Consider the following 12,459-nt stretch of genomic DNA (forward strand, 5'->3'; position numbering starts at 1 on the left):
GGTAACATTTTGGAGGATCCCCAGAGCTTGTGCCTCATGCAGAGATCAGGAAAGGGAAGGGATTTCCCCAAAACTTTGTGTTTGGGCAGCTTCAGCATCAAATGGGTGATAAGAGAAGATGCTACTTACGTCTGTGGACTTCTAAAGGGCTTCTGTTTGCTCACTTATTTCTCCTCCAGAAGTTCTCATCTGATATCCTGATGTTCCAGTGTATGCCCAAAGAGGGACTTGGAAACCCTTTAGGGAGGGTGGCACTGGCACAGCCCCTCGGTCTCTGCAGGATCATCCCATCTGACCTTCTGATGTCCTGGGTCGAGGAGCTGATAGTTCTAACAGGAGCCTGAAACTGGCCTTACTGGTAGAGTGTTTGGTAATTACTCATCCCCCACACCCTGGTTTGTACTTTGCATTTTCCCCAGTCCAGGCTGTTTTCACCACCCCGCAGTGCCTTGTGACAATAGGAAAAGTGGAGCTGTAGTAACTTCTTTGTAGCGCAGAGAAGCGCAGAGCAGCTGAGCAGTCCCATGGATCTTATCTCAGCCATCTTCCTCAAAGACTTGCGACAGTGGGTCGATAAGGAGAGGCTGGAAAAGCCTAAAATTGCTACTGGTGTCTTTCTGCAGAGAGCTTGTGCAGCACAAGCAGCAGAACTGGCTTGTGCTCCCAGGAGGGCCCATGCAGCAGACCACAAGGCTTCCAGGAGGTTTCTGGGGCAGGAGTTCCCTCACTGTGGTCCATGAGACCACCAAGAGCGCCTGCAGAGCCGTGTCAGCAGGACAGCACAGCCTCTGCCTTAACAGGGGAGGGTTGTCGGGGGTGATCACAGAACCATAGAATGATGGTTTGGGTTGGAAGGGACTTTCAAGGGTCACCTAGTCCAGCCCCCTGCCACGGGCAGGGACATCTGCAACCAGATCAGGTCGCTCAGAGCCCTGTTCATCCTGACCTGGAATGTTTTCAGGGATGGGGCTTCTGCCACCTCTCTGGGCACCCTGTGCCAGTGTCTCGCCACCCTCAGTGTAAAAAATTCTCTTCCTTATATCTAGTCTGACTCTACGCTCTGGTTTAAACCCATTGCCCCTCGTCCTGTCACTGCAGACCCTGTCAAAAAGCCTGTCCGTCTTTCTTTGAAGCCCCCTCACAAAGGGGTCTCTGTGTCAATCTCTACTGCAGAACTGCAACAGACCCATCTTGCTGGGGACAGAGACCACCATGGCACTTCCAAAGTGCTCCTCTGGTTAAAAACCAGACAGTGAAGCACCACCATCTCCTGCACCCTTTGTAGTGTGTTCATTCTGCTCCAGATAGCACAAGTACCTGGGGTTTTTTTCCCTTCTTCCTCACCAAAAAGTGGGAGTTTTCACCCAGTTCCTCCATTTACACCACGGATGTGTAAGGGATTCCTCCTTTTACACCTGGATGATGAGTTTGCAACGTGCTGGTTCCTCTGCGGTCATGGTCCACATTCCCCAGGGGTGGGGGAATACCAGCAGGCACCTCCTCGTGACCCAGGCGTTAGATGAAAAGCATACCTGTGGGCAGGGACCTCAGAGCGGTTGGGAGGCTGGAGCTTCACACCTGAGGCTGTCGGGGTGTCCATGCATGTTGCCACCTGGACGGGTGAACCCAAGGTGCCCGTCGGGGGAGCCGGCGTGCGAGCGGCACGTGGGCCTGCGGTCAGCCCGGCTTTCGTTGGGTCTCCCAAGACATCCCGACCTCTCCACGGCTCCGGGTGGATATTTCCCAGCTTCCCAAGCTTTTAACGTTGGAGTCGTCGCTGGAGCATCAGAAAAACGCTGCACTCTTGAGACATGGTTTGTGGCCAGCGTGTCGTCCTGCCAGCGGTATCGTAGGCAGTAATTAGTACCCTGCCTTGCAGGAGGAGCGCCGCGGCAGCTGGTGAGGGTAATGTATGCACTGGGCTGCTCCCACTCCGTCTCCCCAGGAGAACTGCAGGAGAACACAATTAAACCCCGTGTGGTTTGGTGATAAGGGATGGTGGGGCAGGTTCTCTGGTCCTTGCTCATGGCGTGGGCACCCCTGAGAATACACATTAGCACTTCAGCTTCTCGGGGGCCCCGGCAAGCTCAGAAAGCAGGTAACAAACCTGAGTGTTTGTGGGTGTGTGAATCCCTTCAGCTCAGCTCTCTGGTTTGCTCTCAGTGGTCTGCATGCGCGTCCATTGCCGTCTGGGATGACCAAGGTGTTTCTCCCCATGGAGAAGCACAGCCATGCTTTTCACAGAGTCGTGGAATTGTTGGGGTTGGAAGGGACCTCCAGAGCCCATGGGGTTCAACCCCCTGCTAACGCACGGTCCCTAGGACAGGTCAGTGTCCAGATGGGTCTGGAATATCTCCAGAGAAGAAGACTCCACACACCCTGGGCAGCCTGTCCCAGGGCTCTTTTGGGGGGCTTCTTCCCCCACCTCAACTGCTGTTGCATGCCCACCCCATGTGGCTTACAGTGCTTGCCTCTGCAGAGATTTAAAGAGCAGGTTTTGGGGCCACAGAGGCCTGGGGAGACTGGTCCCAGTAGCCTGCCAGACAAACCAGTTGCTCTCTCCAGAGCCACCCTACAAGGCACTGCAGCTCCCCTGCCACACCCAGCGCTTCCAGGGGCAGACCCCACAATTTATTTTGGGCTGCTAGGAAAATATTTCACACCCGGAGCCCACCCAGGCACGCTGGCCCCGCGGACTGGACTTTGCCCAGTGCTTCACCTCTCAGCAGGACGCACAAGTTCGGAAGAGGAGCCAGATATCTTCCTCTCTCCCCCCCCACCCCCCCCCCGCCTCCACTCCCCCCCCCCTTCACCCCCCAGCCTGCAAAGCTGCTAGTCCAGCACTAGAAACAAAAGCGAGAAGCCTTTCGCAACCGAGGTTGGGTATTATATGACTGTCCGGGCAGATTCTGGCATGCAGCCTCCTCTCTTAGGAAATCAAGCAGACTCTTTGTCTGCTTTCCAGCAGGAACTGCTGCTTTCATTGCCCGGCTTCGCCCCGGTACACGGAGGGGGAAACCGGCTGGAGAGCAAAGGGAGGCTTTTCTCACAGCGGCCCCAGCCCCTCCTAGGCGGGGAGATGATTTACAGGTTAAACCAAGGAGCGTGTGAGTCTCAGCTCACCTGCCCCATCCTCACAGCACCCCCCCACCCCCACCCCCCATCACACCCCCTCACAGGAACCTGGCAGGGAGGGGAGGGGATGGTGGCAGGGGTGGGATTCGGGCGGATGCTGGGAGGAAGCAGTTGTAAGTGGTTAAATAAACAGTAACTCCAGTGCAGGGGTGCTGAAGTTAATGGGTACGGACTGTGGACATTGAGGTATTTCGGAGCGAGTGCGGGTTGGGTTGAGGATGGTGAAGGCGGTTGGTTGGGCTGGGGGTGCGTGGTCACGCCCGTGGAGGTACTTCAGGGCCATGATTCCCCCCTGGAGGTCTCAAAGGTTCTTGGGATGACATCAGGGCTGACACAGGGGTCAGAGAGCTTTTGGAACTTCTGCACGGGTGCTGAAGAAGCCACCCCGCTGCTTTGGGGTGCCTGATGCTGAAGGAACCACCCCCCTGCTTTAGGGTGCCTGATACTGAGGGAACCACCCCGCTGCTTTGGGGTGCCTGATGCTGAAGGAACCACCCCACTGCTTTGGGGTGCCTGATGCTGAAGGAACCACCCCGCTACTTTGGGATGCCTGATGCTAAAGGGAACCACCCCACTGCTTTGGGGTTCCTGATGCTGAAGGGAACCACACTACTGCTTTGGGGTGCCTGATCCTAAAGGAACCACCCCACTGCTTTGGGGTGCCTGATGCTGAAGGAACCACCCCGCTGCTTTGGGGTGCCTGATGCCGAGGGAACCACCCTGGTGCTTTGGGGTGCCTGATGCTGAAGGAAACCACCCCGCTGCTTTGGGGTGCCTGATGCTGAAGGGAACCACACTACTGCTTTGGGGTGCCTGATGCTGAAGGAAACCACCCCACTGCTTTGGGGTGCCTGATACTGAAGGAACCACCCTGCTGCTTTGGGGTGCCTGATGCTGAAGGAACCACCCCACTGCTTTGGGGTGCCTGATGCCGAGGGAACCACCCCGCTGCTTTGGGGTGCCTGATGCTGAAGGAACCACCCCGCTGCTTTGGGGTGCCTGGTGCTTGCAGAGGGGGAGCAGCCATAGGTGGGTGGGTGCACATGAAGCACCCTTTGAGAAATGCAGGCAAGATGTCATCCATCCAGGAGGATGGTCAGGAGGACTCTGATGGCAGAACCACAGGCAGCACAGTCCTTGCAGCTCAGCTCTTGCTGTCTACCTTCAGCAGCAGCTTCTCATGTGTCTGTGCCATGCTAGGGAGAGACTACTGGCCTTCATATTCTCCTCCTGTCCCAGCATGCAGGGGTCAGCAGCTGACTGCTAGTGCCTACAGCTTAGGGAAGCCCCAGAGGTCCCCTCCAGTGTTCAAAAAGCATAGTTATGACCAGGAACAGGCAGAGAAACAGTGACAGCTTTCTGATTCTCCTGGATTCAGACTATTGCACTGATGCAGCTGGCTCTCAAACATGTCAGTACTTACTTGGTCTCTAGCTCCTGTATACCAGCAGCTATGCCTGCTGGGCCCTACTCCATTGGGTTTGGTGGGTAGGATGTGGGCTTCCCTGACCCATCACAGGCAGAGGTTGAACTGTGGTCCTTGGTGCCTTGGTGGAGCAGTGGAGCACTTGGTCCCTGGGTGGATGAGGCCTGGGGCACATGGTGCCTCCTGAAGCAGTGGAGCAGGTAATGGATAAGGTGGAACATAGGGTATCTCACTGGGTGAGGTGTAACACATGGTGCCTGGATGGACAGGGTGGAGCATGATGTTCTGAACTGGACTAGGTGATCTACAGATGTGTCTTCCAACCCCTGCTCCTCTGTGGCTCTGTGCCCTGATGCACAAGGTGGAGCACATGCATCTCCTTGTTCAGCCAAGTCACATCAGATGAGCTCCAGGAGGGCAGCGTGAAGGTAGAGGGTGCCTGCCCAAGTCTGTGGGTAGGATGTTGTGGTGGTTTCACCCCGGCTGAGAGCTGAGATCCACTCAGCTGCCTGCTCCTTAAAGGAAAAGAGCAGGGGGGCGGGGGGGAGAGAGGCAAGGGGAGGGAAAAGGAAGGGGCAAATAACAACCCACAAACCAAGAAACCAAAAGCCCCTGGGTTGGGATAAGGACAGTTTACTAAGATCACAGAAAGATCCAATATAACAAAGCTGACAGGACTCTAGAGCAGAACATCTCTGCAGCTGCTGATACCCACTGAGTGTCTGACCCAACCCACAGCTCAGGCCCTGCCACCCAGAGCCATCCCGGGACCCGACCGTCCTGGAGCCGCCCCCTCCTCCCACCAGCCCCCTTTACACTGAGCAGGGTGCCACTGGCATGGAACACCCACCCCCTTTGGGCACTTTGGGTCACCTGTCCTGGCTTCCTCCCCTCCTTTCTCATGAACAGAGAAATAGGAAGAGCTGAGAAAGTCCTGGAGTGCTTGAGCACAACTGAAACCACCAGGGTGTTACCAGCACTGCTCCCATCCTAACACCCAAACACAGCATTCCAGCCCCTGCTACAAAAGGAGTTAACCCCATCCTGGCCAAAACCAGGACAGATGTAGTCTCTGCTTTATCATAGGTAGATAGGACTATTCCTCATTAGCCAAATCTGATCTGTCTTTGACAGTCTGTGACATATTCATCCTCACAACCACCTTTTGGGGTAGTGTCCCAACTCTGCAGGTGGGAGGCTGGGGCAAGGAAGGCCCAAGTGAAGCTGCAGCCCTTCACTGACCACATATCCCTTGCAGAGAGCAGGATCATCAAGGAGACCATGGCAGAGGAAGGGCTGGAATCAGGCCACCATAAGTCCTTCCTAACCCATCCCAACTCTACTTCTCTTGCTTTAATTTTCCCATCAAGTTGTTTACTAAGGCATACCAAAAGCAGGGAAGCTGGATACAGGTTTAATTTACAGCACTCATTTCAGGCCATGCTGACAGGCTAAATGCCCCAGGAGTGAATTTCAGAACTACTGCCTGTTTATATTTTTGCCCACTTGATTATTATGGGTTGTTTTTTTTTCCCCCTTCCTTCTTCTTGTTGGGTTTGAGATGATCTCCTGTCTCTTTGTGAAAGTAAAATCTGTGAGCTGTCTGTGAGGGCACATCTGGCAGCACGTGGCTGGGGGCTGAACTAACATTTTTCCAGCAGAGCAGATAAACTTGGGGGGAGAATGGTTGTGTGTCTCCAAGCTGGCTGATGCCAGATGAAAGAGGGTGGACCGCATGGTTACCGAGATGCTGTAAACGTCACCTTCAGAGCCAACGCACCGCTGTCTGCTGAGAGGAGAAAGGGCTGAGGACAAAACTTGGAGATCAGTGTGAATTGTAGTGTGGGACTAAAGGCCCTTCAGTTACATGGAACAATTTTTGTCTGGGCAGTATTAATTCGTCTAATCACTTCTCCAAAGTCTGCCTTTCCCTGAGTGGATTTCTGATACTAATAAACCTGGTTTCCCAATTTTTTTCCCCCAATTTATTTTTTTCTCTGTGCTTAGTTCATGCACTCAGGGACTAGCTCAGTGCCAGCAAGGCTTAGTCCAGCCCAAGGTGATGGAGTAGAAGCACCTTCAAGTACTTTGAGCACATGTGTTTTTTCCAGCCACCTCATGGTACAGTGCTTTTCACAACACTCCAGCTCACGTTTTTGATTGAGAATCTCAGCACTTCTTACCAGCTTGAAAAACAACCAGAAAACTCTTGTTTTCTCTTGTGGTTTTAGACAAAACCCTGAATCATAGAATCACAGAATGACAGACTGGTCTGGGTTGGAAGGGACCCCAGGCAGGGCCACCAACCTCCAGGCCTGGAGCTACACAAGGTTGCCCAGGGCCCCATCCAACCTGGACCTGAACACCCCCAGGGATGGGGCACCCACCCCCTCTCTGGGCAGCCTGTTCCAGCCCCTCACCACTCTCTCTGAAACGGCATCTTTGTGTGTGTGACAAAGTCATGAAGGTGGAAATGAAGAAAAACATGTGTCTTTGATTTGATTTCAAGGGTCCTTGTTCTTATGGTTTCAAAGCTGGTGGGGTGAGACATGCTGAGCCCCAACGCTTTGCCATTGCCAGCTTGAGCTGTTGACCCTCACTGCTCATCCTGAGTCTGAACTGAGGAGGGGGAGCATCGTCCTTCACCATACCATGCCACGCACAGCCACATTTTGGGGGGGGGTCTCTCTTGAAAGTCGCTCATCCCTACAAGCTCCTGTCTTGCACTGCAGACACACATACAGCACCACAGCTTTGCTGCAACCCACTGCCCTTGCACCACTGTATAACCAGTCTAGAAGGAGCCATATTAATTACAGTCTATTGGATGTAATGCTTTCCCATCAGGTAATTTTGTGGGTGTTAGAAGTGTCCCCACGGGGACTGAGAGGTTTGGTGGTGGGTGGCAGAGCCCTTCCCTTTCCAAACAGCTGCTCCCAGGGCCGTGCTGCTCAGATGTTGTCGCCTGATCGTTGTATCCAGTCGCTGTGTACGTGAAACGAGTGCATTTTCTCACTGCCTGCTGTGGGGTAGGGAAAAAATAAAGGCAATTTAAGCTAAATAAAGTTTATTCTGCAAGTTGTTAAGCTGAATTACCTATATTCTGCCCCAGTTGCTGGCTCCCAGCAGTGGACAGGCTCATGATACCCTGTGCACCATGTGTTTTTTGCTGTTTATCCAGTTTTTTGTTTCAATCATCCCTTCCCTCCCCTCTTCCTAATTTCCTGTCCTTCCCTCCTGGAAAGTGGCAAAAGCCAAGCCCAACAGAGCGATGGAAGGTGGGTCATAAGAGAGGAGGAGGTCGTGCATTTCTCACCACCCCTCTCTTCTCTCTTTTGCAGTTGTTGCAATCTCAGGACGTGAAGGAAGACGCTGTGCTCTGCTGCTCCATGGAGGTAGGGAAGCACCTGCACCACCTGCCCCAGTCCTCATTGCTGTGTCCTTGGCTGCACACGTGTCAAGCAGCTGTTGGAGAGTACCAACCCCAAATGGTCATGTCAGCTCTTTGTATTATAGAACCATGGAAGGATTTGGGTTGGAAGGGACCTTCCAGTTCTAGGTTTGGCTAGTTCATCCCCCTCTGTAACCAGATCAGGTTGCTCAGAGGCCTGTCCAGACTGCCCTGGAATGTTCCCAGGGATGGGGCATCTACCACCCCTTTGGGCACCCTGTGCTTCACCTCTCAAAGTGTAAAAACATGTCTTGTTCACATCCAGTCTGAATCTACCCTCTTCTTAGTGTAAACCCATTACTTCTTGTCCTACTGCTGCAGGCCCCACTACAAAGTCTGTCCCCATCTTTCTTTTAAGCCCTCTTTATGTATTGGAAGGCTGCAATAAGGTCTCCCCAGAGCCTTCTCTTCTCCAGGCTGAGAACTCCAACTCCAACCCTAACTTTCTCAGCCTGTCTCTAGCTCTCTGATCGTCTCTGTGGCCTCCTCTGGACTAGGCCCCAACAGCCCCATGTCTTTCCTGTGGTGAGGACTCCAGACCTGGATGCAGAACTCTAAGTGGGGTTTCACCAGAGCGTAGTAGATAAAAAGACATCACCATGAGATGAGAGATGGCCCTTGAGACTCTCTCACTGGACTTTTGATGCATGTAAATGGATGCAAAAACGTTTGGTAGTGGGGCTTCCATCACCAGTTATGTTACACCACTTACTTCAAACCTCACCCAACGTTACTTCTTAAACACAAACCCACCTGTGCTGGAGCAGAAACTGCCTCGTGACCCACACAGAGGGGTCAGTTGTGCTCAGCAGCAGCAGCTTTGCAGAGAAACACTGGTACAAATACAGCAGAGTTTCCTCAGTTTTTCCTTTTGGGAAGTGGTTCACCCACGGGGATGGATGCTTTCCTTGCAGAGGTCAGTTGAAATCGAGGCCTGAACAGCTGAAATTCAGGAAAGTCTCAGGCAGATGAGGAGGAGAGTTGGAACTTTTAAGGTTAGGATGAAATTCACCAAAGTCTCAGGCAGATGAGGAGGAGAGTTGGACCCTGGGGAGTGCTGTGTTCAGCGGACTCACTGCTGACCACTTCCACCCATGCACCACCTTCTCTGTGGGACCACCTCCGGCTTAAGCTGCTCCATGGAGGCTCTCCAAGGAGTAATTATTTTTAAAACACAAAAACCCTTTCCCTGTCCTCAGAGAAGTGGCAGGACGGGTGTAAATGCAGAGGCAGGATTTGTTATGCATGCAGGAGGACTCTGCTCATTCCAATTAATGACTGGGAGTCGCTGACAACTGTGAATCAGCAAGTAAATGATGGGCCAGGTAGAAGGCAGGGATACCACATCACAGCCTGCACTTTGTTTTGACAATAGCATGAGTTTTTAGGTGGGATTTTTTTTTTCTTCTTGTTTTTTTTTTTTCCTTTGGCAAAAGCAAAGCAGCCTTGCTGCCTTTGAAGTTGGTAGGAGCTGAACCGTCCGCTCCTGCAGCAGCCCCGGCACAGATGCTTTTGAAAACCTCACCCTTCTTCACATTCAGCTCCTGGAGCCTGCTGCTGGGTGGTTTTGGTTTCCAAAAGCCATGATGCCTTTAACCTTCCTTACCAGCCCCACAGCATCGAGCAGGGGAGGGCTGGAGAGGGGTGGAGGGTGCCTGCGAAAGCCAGCGCTGAGTGTTTTAGTATCGTAGAATCATCATCTCAAGGAGATCATCATCTCAGGGAGACGACTGTGCCCCTGTACTGGGCACTGGTGAGGCTGCACCTCGAGTGCTGGGTCCAGTTCTGGGCTCCTCACCATCAGAAGGACACTGAGGTCCTGGAGCGAGTCCAGAGAAGGGCAACCAGGCTGGGGAAGGGGCTGGAGGGCAAATCCTCTGAGGAGCAGCTGAGGGAGCTGGGGGTGTTGAGCCTGAAGAAGAGGAGGCTGAGGGGAGACCTTCTCCCCACCTCCCCTGCCCTGCCAGGAGGGTGCAGAGAGGTGGGCGATGGTCTCTTCAGCCAGGGGACAGGAGCTGGGACAAGGGGCAATGGGCTCAAGCTGCCCCAGGGCAGGGTCAGCTCAGCTGGGAGGGAAAAAGTTCTTCCCTGGCAGAGTTGTCAGGGCCTGGCACAGGCTGCCCAGGGAGGGGTCTGAGTCCCCAGCCCTGGGTGTGTTTAACAGAGGGGAGATGAGGTGCTCAGGGATCTGGTTCAGCACAGGACAGGGACGGTTGGACTCGATGAGCTTAAAGACCTTTTCCAACCTGCTGGTTCTGTGATTCAAGTTGGAAGGCACCCCTCAGGTTCTCTGTGCCATGGCTGACCTCCTCTTCTCCTGACAGCTGCAGAGCACCGGCCGGCTGCTGGAGGAGCAGCTGCCCGAGATGATGACGGAGCTGCTGGCGATCGCGCGCGACAAGATGCTGTGTCCCTCCGAGTCCATGCTGACGCGGTCCCTGCTGCTGGAGGTCATCGAGCTGCACGCCAACAACTGGAACCCGCTGACGCCCACCATCACCCAGTACTACAACAAGACCATCCAGAAACTGACAGCTTGAGGGGCACGGCAAGGTGGGGTGGGAAGGGACGAGGAGAAGAAGACATGCGCCTTGGGGATTCAGCTTTTCCAATTTAACTCACCACACACCCCCACACACAACCCCCCCCCCCCCCTCCAGCCCCAGCAGACCAAACCCCAGCATGCTTGAGAACACGTTTGTGGGGTGGTGGGTGGGTGGTGGGGGGGAGAAAGCATGTTTCTTTTTCAGCTGCGTCGCCAAGTGCCACCCCTCTTCCCCGCTGCGGTTTTGGTTTTTTTTTGGGGGGGGGTTTCTTTTTTCTGAACTCATTGCTCAAGCAGCAGCAGCAGCAGCAGCGCATCCCGCCGGGTTATTGTTTGGCTTTGGAAAGAAGAGAGAGAATTTGGGAGGGGGGCGGGGGGGGGGGGGCGGGATTGGGAGGGCGGGGAAAGGGGGGAAGAAGGGCGGGGGGGGGGGGGTAAACCAACAAAAAAACACAACAAAAACACAACAAAACGAGTCCAAGTGGGGGCTAGTATTGTTTCCATACCGTCCTCCTGCCTTGCCCCAGCCAACTGGCAGGAGACAGCAGGCAGCAGATGTCTCGGGAGGACAAAGCCAGGCGCACACCACACCAGACGCTGGTAATTGATGGCTTTTGTCAAGCGGGGGCTTGCGTTAGGGGTTGGTTCCCCCCCCACCCCACTCCTTTGTCTTCGACTGTGCGTGTCCCCCAACCCGCCACCCCTTGGAAAGCCGGTCGGAGAGCGGGGATGACTTTCTATTTGCACTGGGTTTTCCTGGGATTTTTTCTATTTTCCTTCTCATTTTTACTGTACTGTTGGGACAGACAGTTGTGAGCAAGCTGGGAGAGGGGGGAAGCAGACCCCTCCCCAAGAGCTGTCTGACGGTTTACGTGAGGATGCTGAAGCAGAAGGGAGCGTTTTAACAGAGTGCAAAAGCCACTGCAGAAGTAACGTAGCCACTGTTGTCTTGCCAGTAACCTCCTTGATGGATCTGAGAACACGTCTTCTGAGGTGGGACCTCTAAGAAACAGGGGATTCTACAGCTCTTGCTGTTAAAGTTGACACTATTCCTTAGCCACTATACCCCCACACACACCCCTTTTTCTTTCTTTCTTTTTTTTTTAATAATTCTTTTTATTTTGTTTGTTTCCATTGAAGGAGTGCTTTATTGTAATTACTGTCACGGTTGTAATTATTAAACCCAGGCCTGTTACAGTTGGGTCAGATAATGTACAGGGCAAGGGAGAAATGAAGGCTCGATGTTCTTCTTCTGAGACTGGCAAGGAGAAGACAAGCAATGTATGGTGAAAAGGAGGAAAAAGAGAAAAAGAGAGGAGGTGGAAATAGGAAAAGCTGAAAAACAGAGGTTTTTGAGCCTGGCTTCTAACTAGCTGGATTTGCTCTCCAGTGCTTCTGGGTGTGTGATGCACAGGAGCAGCTCTGCACTGTGGTCGGTCTAAGTGGCACCGTGTTCTCGAGGGACAGGCGATGTGTTCAGAAGGGAAGAGTTTGCTCGGGGATCCCTGGGTTGCTCCGTGCTAGAGCATCCTGGGGGAGAGGGCAACTGTTGGAGGGCGATGGGGAGATGCCTCCTGGGTGAGGAAATGCCTGGGAGACAAGGGGGGCTGGTACGGAGGGACTCGCGACGCCGTGACATCGCTCCCCAGTTCTCGGAATCACAGAACTGTAGAGGTTGGAAGGGACTTCAAGGGATCACCAGGTCCCAAATCACAAAGAAGACTTGGTAGTCTCCTTATTTGCTTGTCTAGTGACACTTTCACCTACTAAATAATGCCCAGCGGTTGTTTCGGTGAAGACTCATGGGGGTGCAAGCTGCCCTGTCCCGTCTGCACGGTGGAAGAGGAGCCAAGGAAGGCACGATGCCAGCAGCCCGTCCTGTTTTCTTCCCATTATTCAATG

General features: G+C 53.6%; 1 protein-coding gene across 2 annotated transcripts in view; it reads left to right on the forward strand.

Annotated features, from left to right (window-relative positions):
- The window catches only part of CTIF (cap binding complex dependent translation initiation factor), a gene marked incomplete at both ends in the record, with an annotated part of 131,305 nt that extends 120,753 nt beyond the window's left edge, over positions 1-10,552 (forward strand). For both annotated transcript variants that reach the window (XM_084278201.1, XM_084278202.1), the window contains 2 exons: positions 7,903-7,956; positions 10,337-10,552. In XM_084278201.1, the coding sequence (XP_084134327.1) occupies positions 7,903-7,956; positions 10,337-10,552 (270 nt within the window). The remainder of the gene's footprint in view (positions 1-7,902; positions 7,957-10,336) is intronic.
- Between the last annotated feature and the right edge of the window lie 1,907 nt (positions 10,553-12,459).

This window comes from Gallinula chloropus (assembly GCF_964237585.1).
Source record: "Gallinula chloropus genome assembly, chromosome: Z".
In the NCBI taxonomy this organism is placed as follows: domain Eukaryota; kingdom Metazoa; phylum Chordata; class Aves; order Gruiformes; family Rallidae; genus Gallinula; species Gallinula chloropus.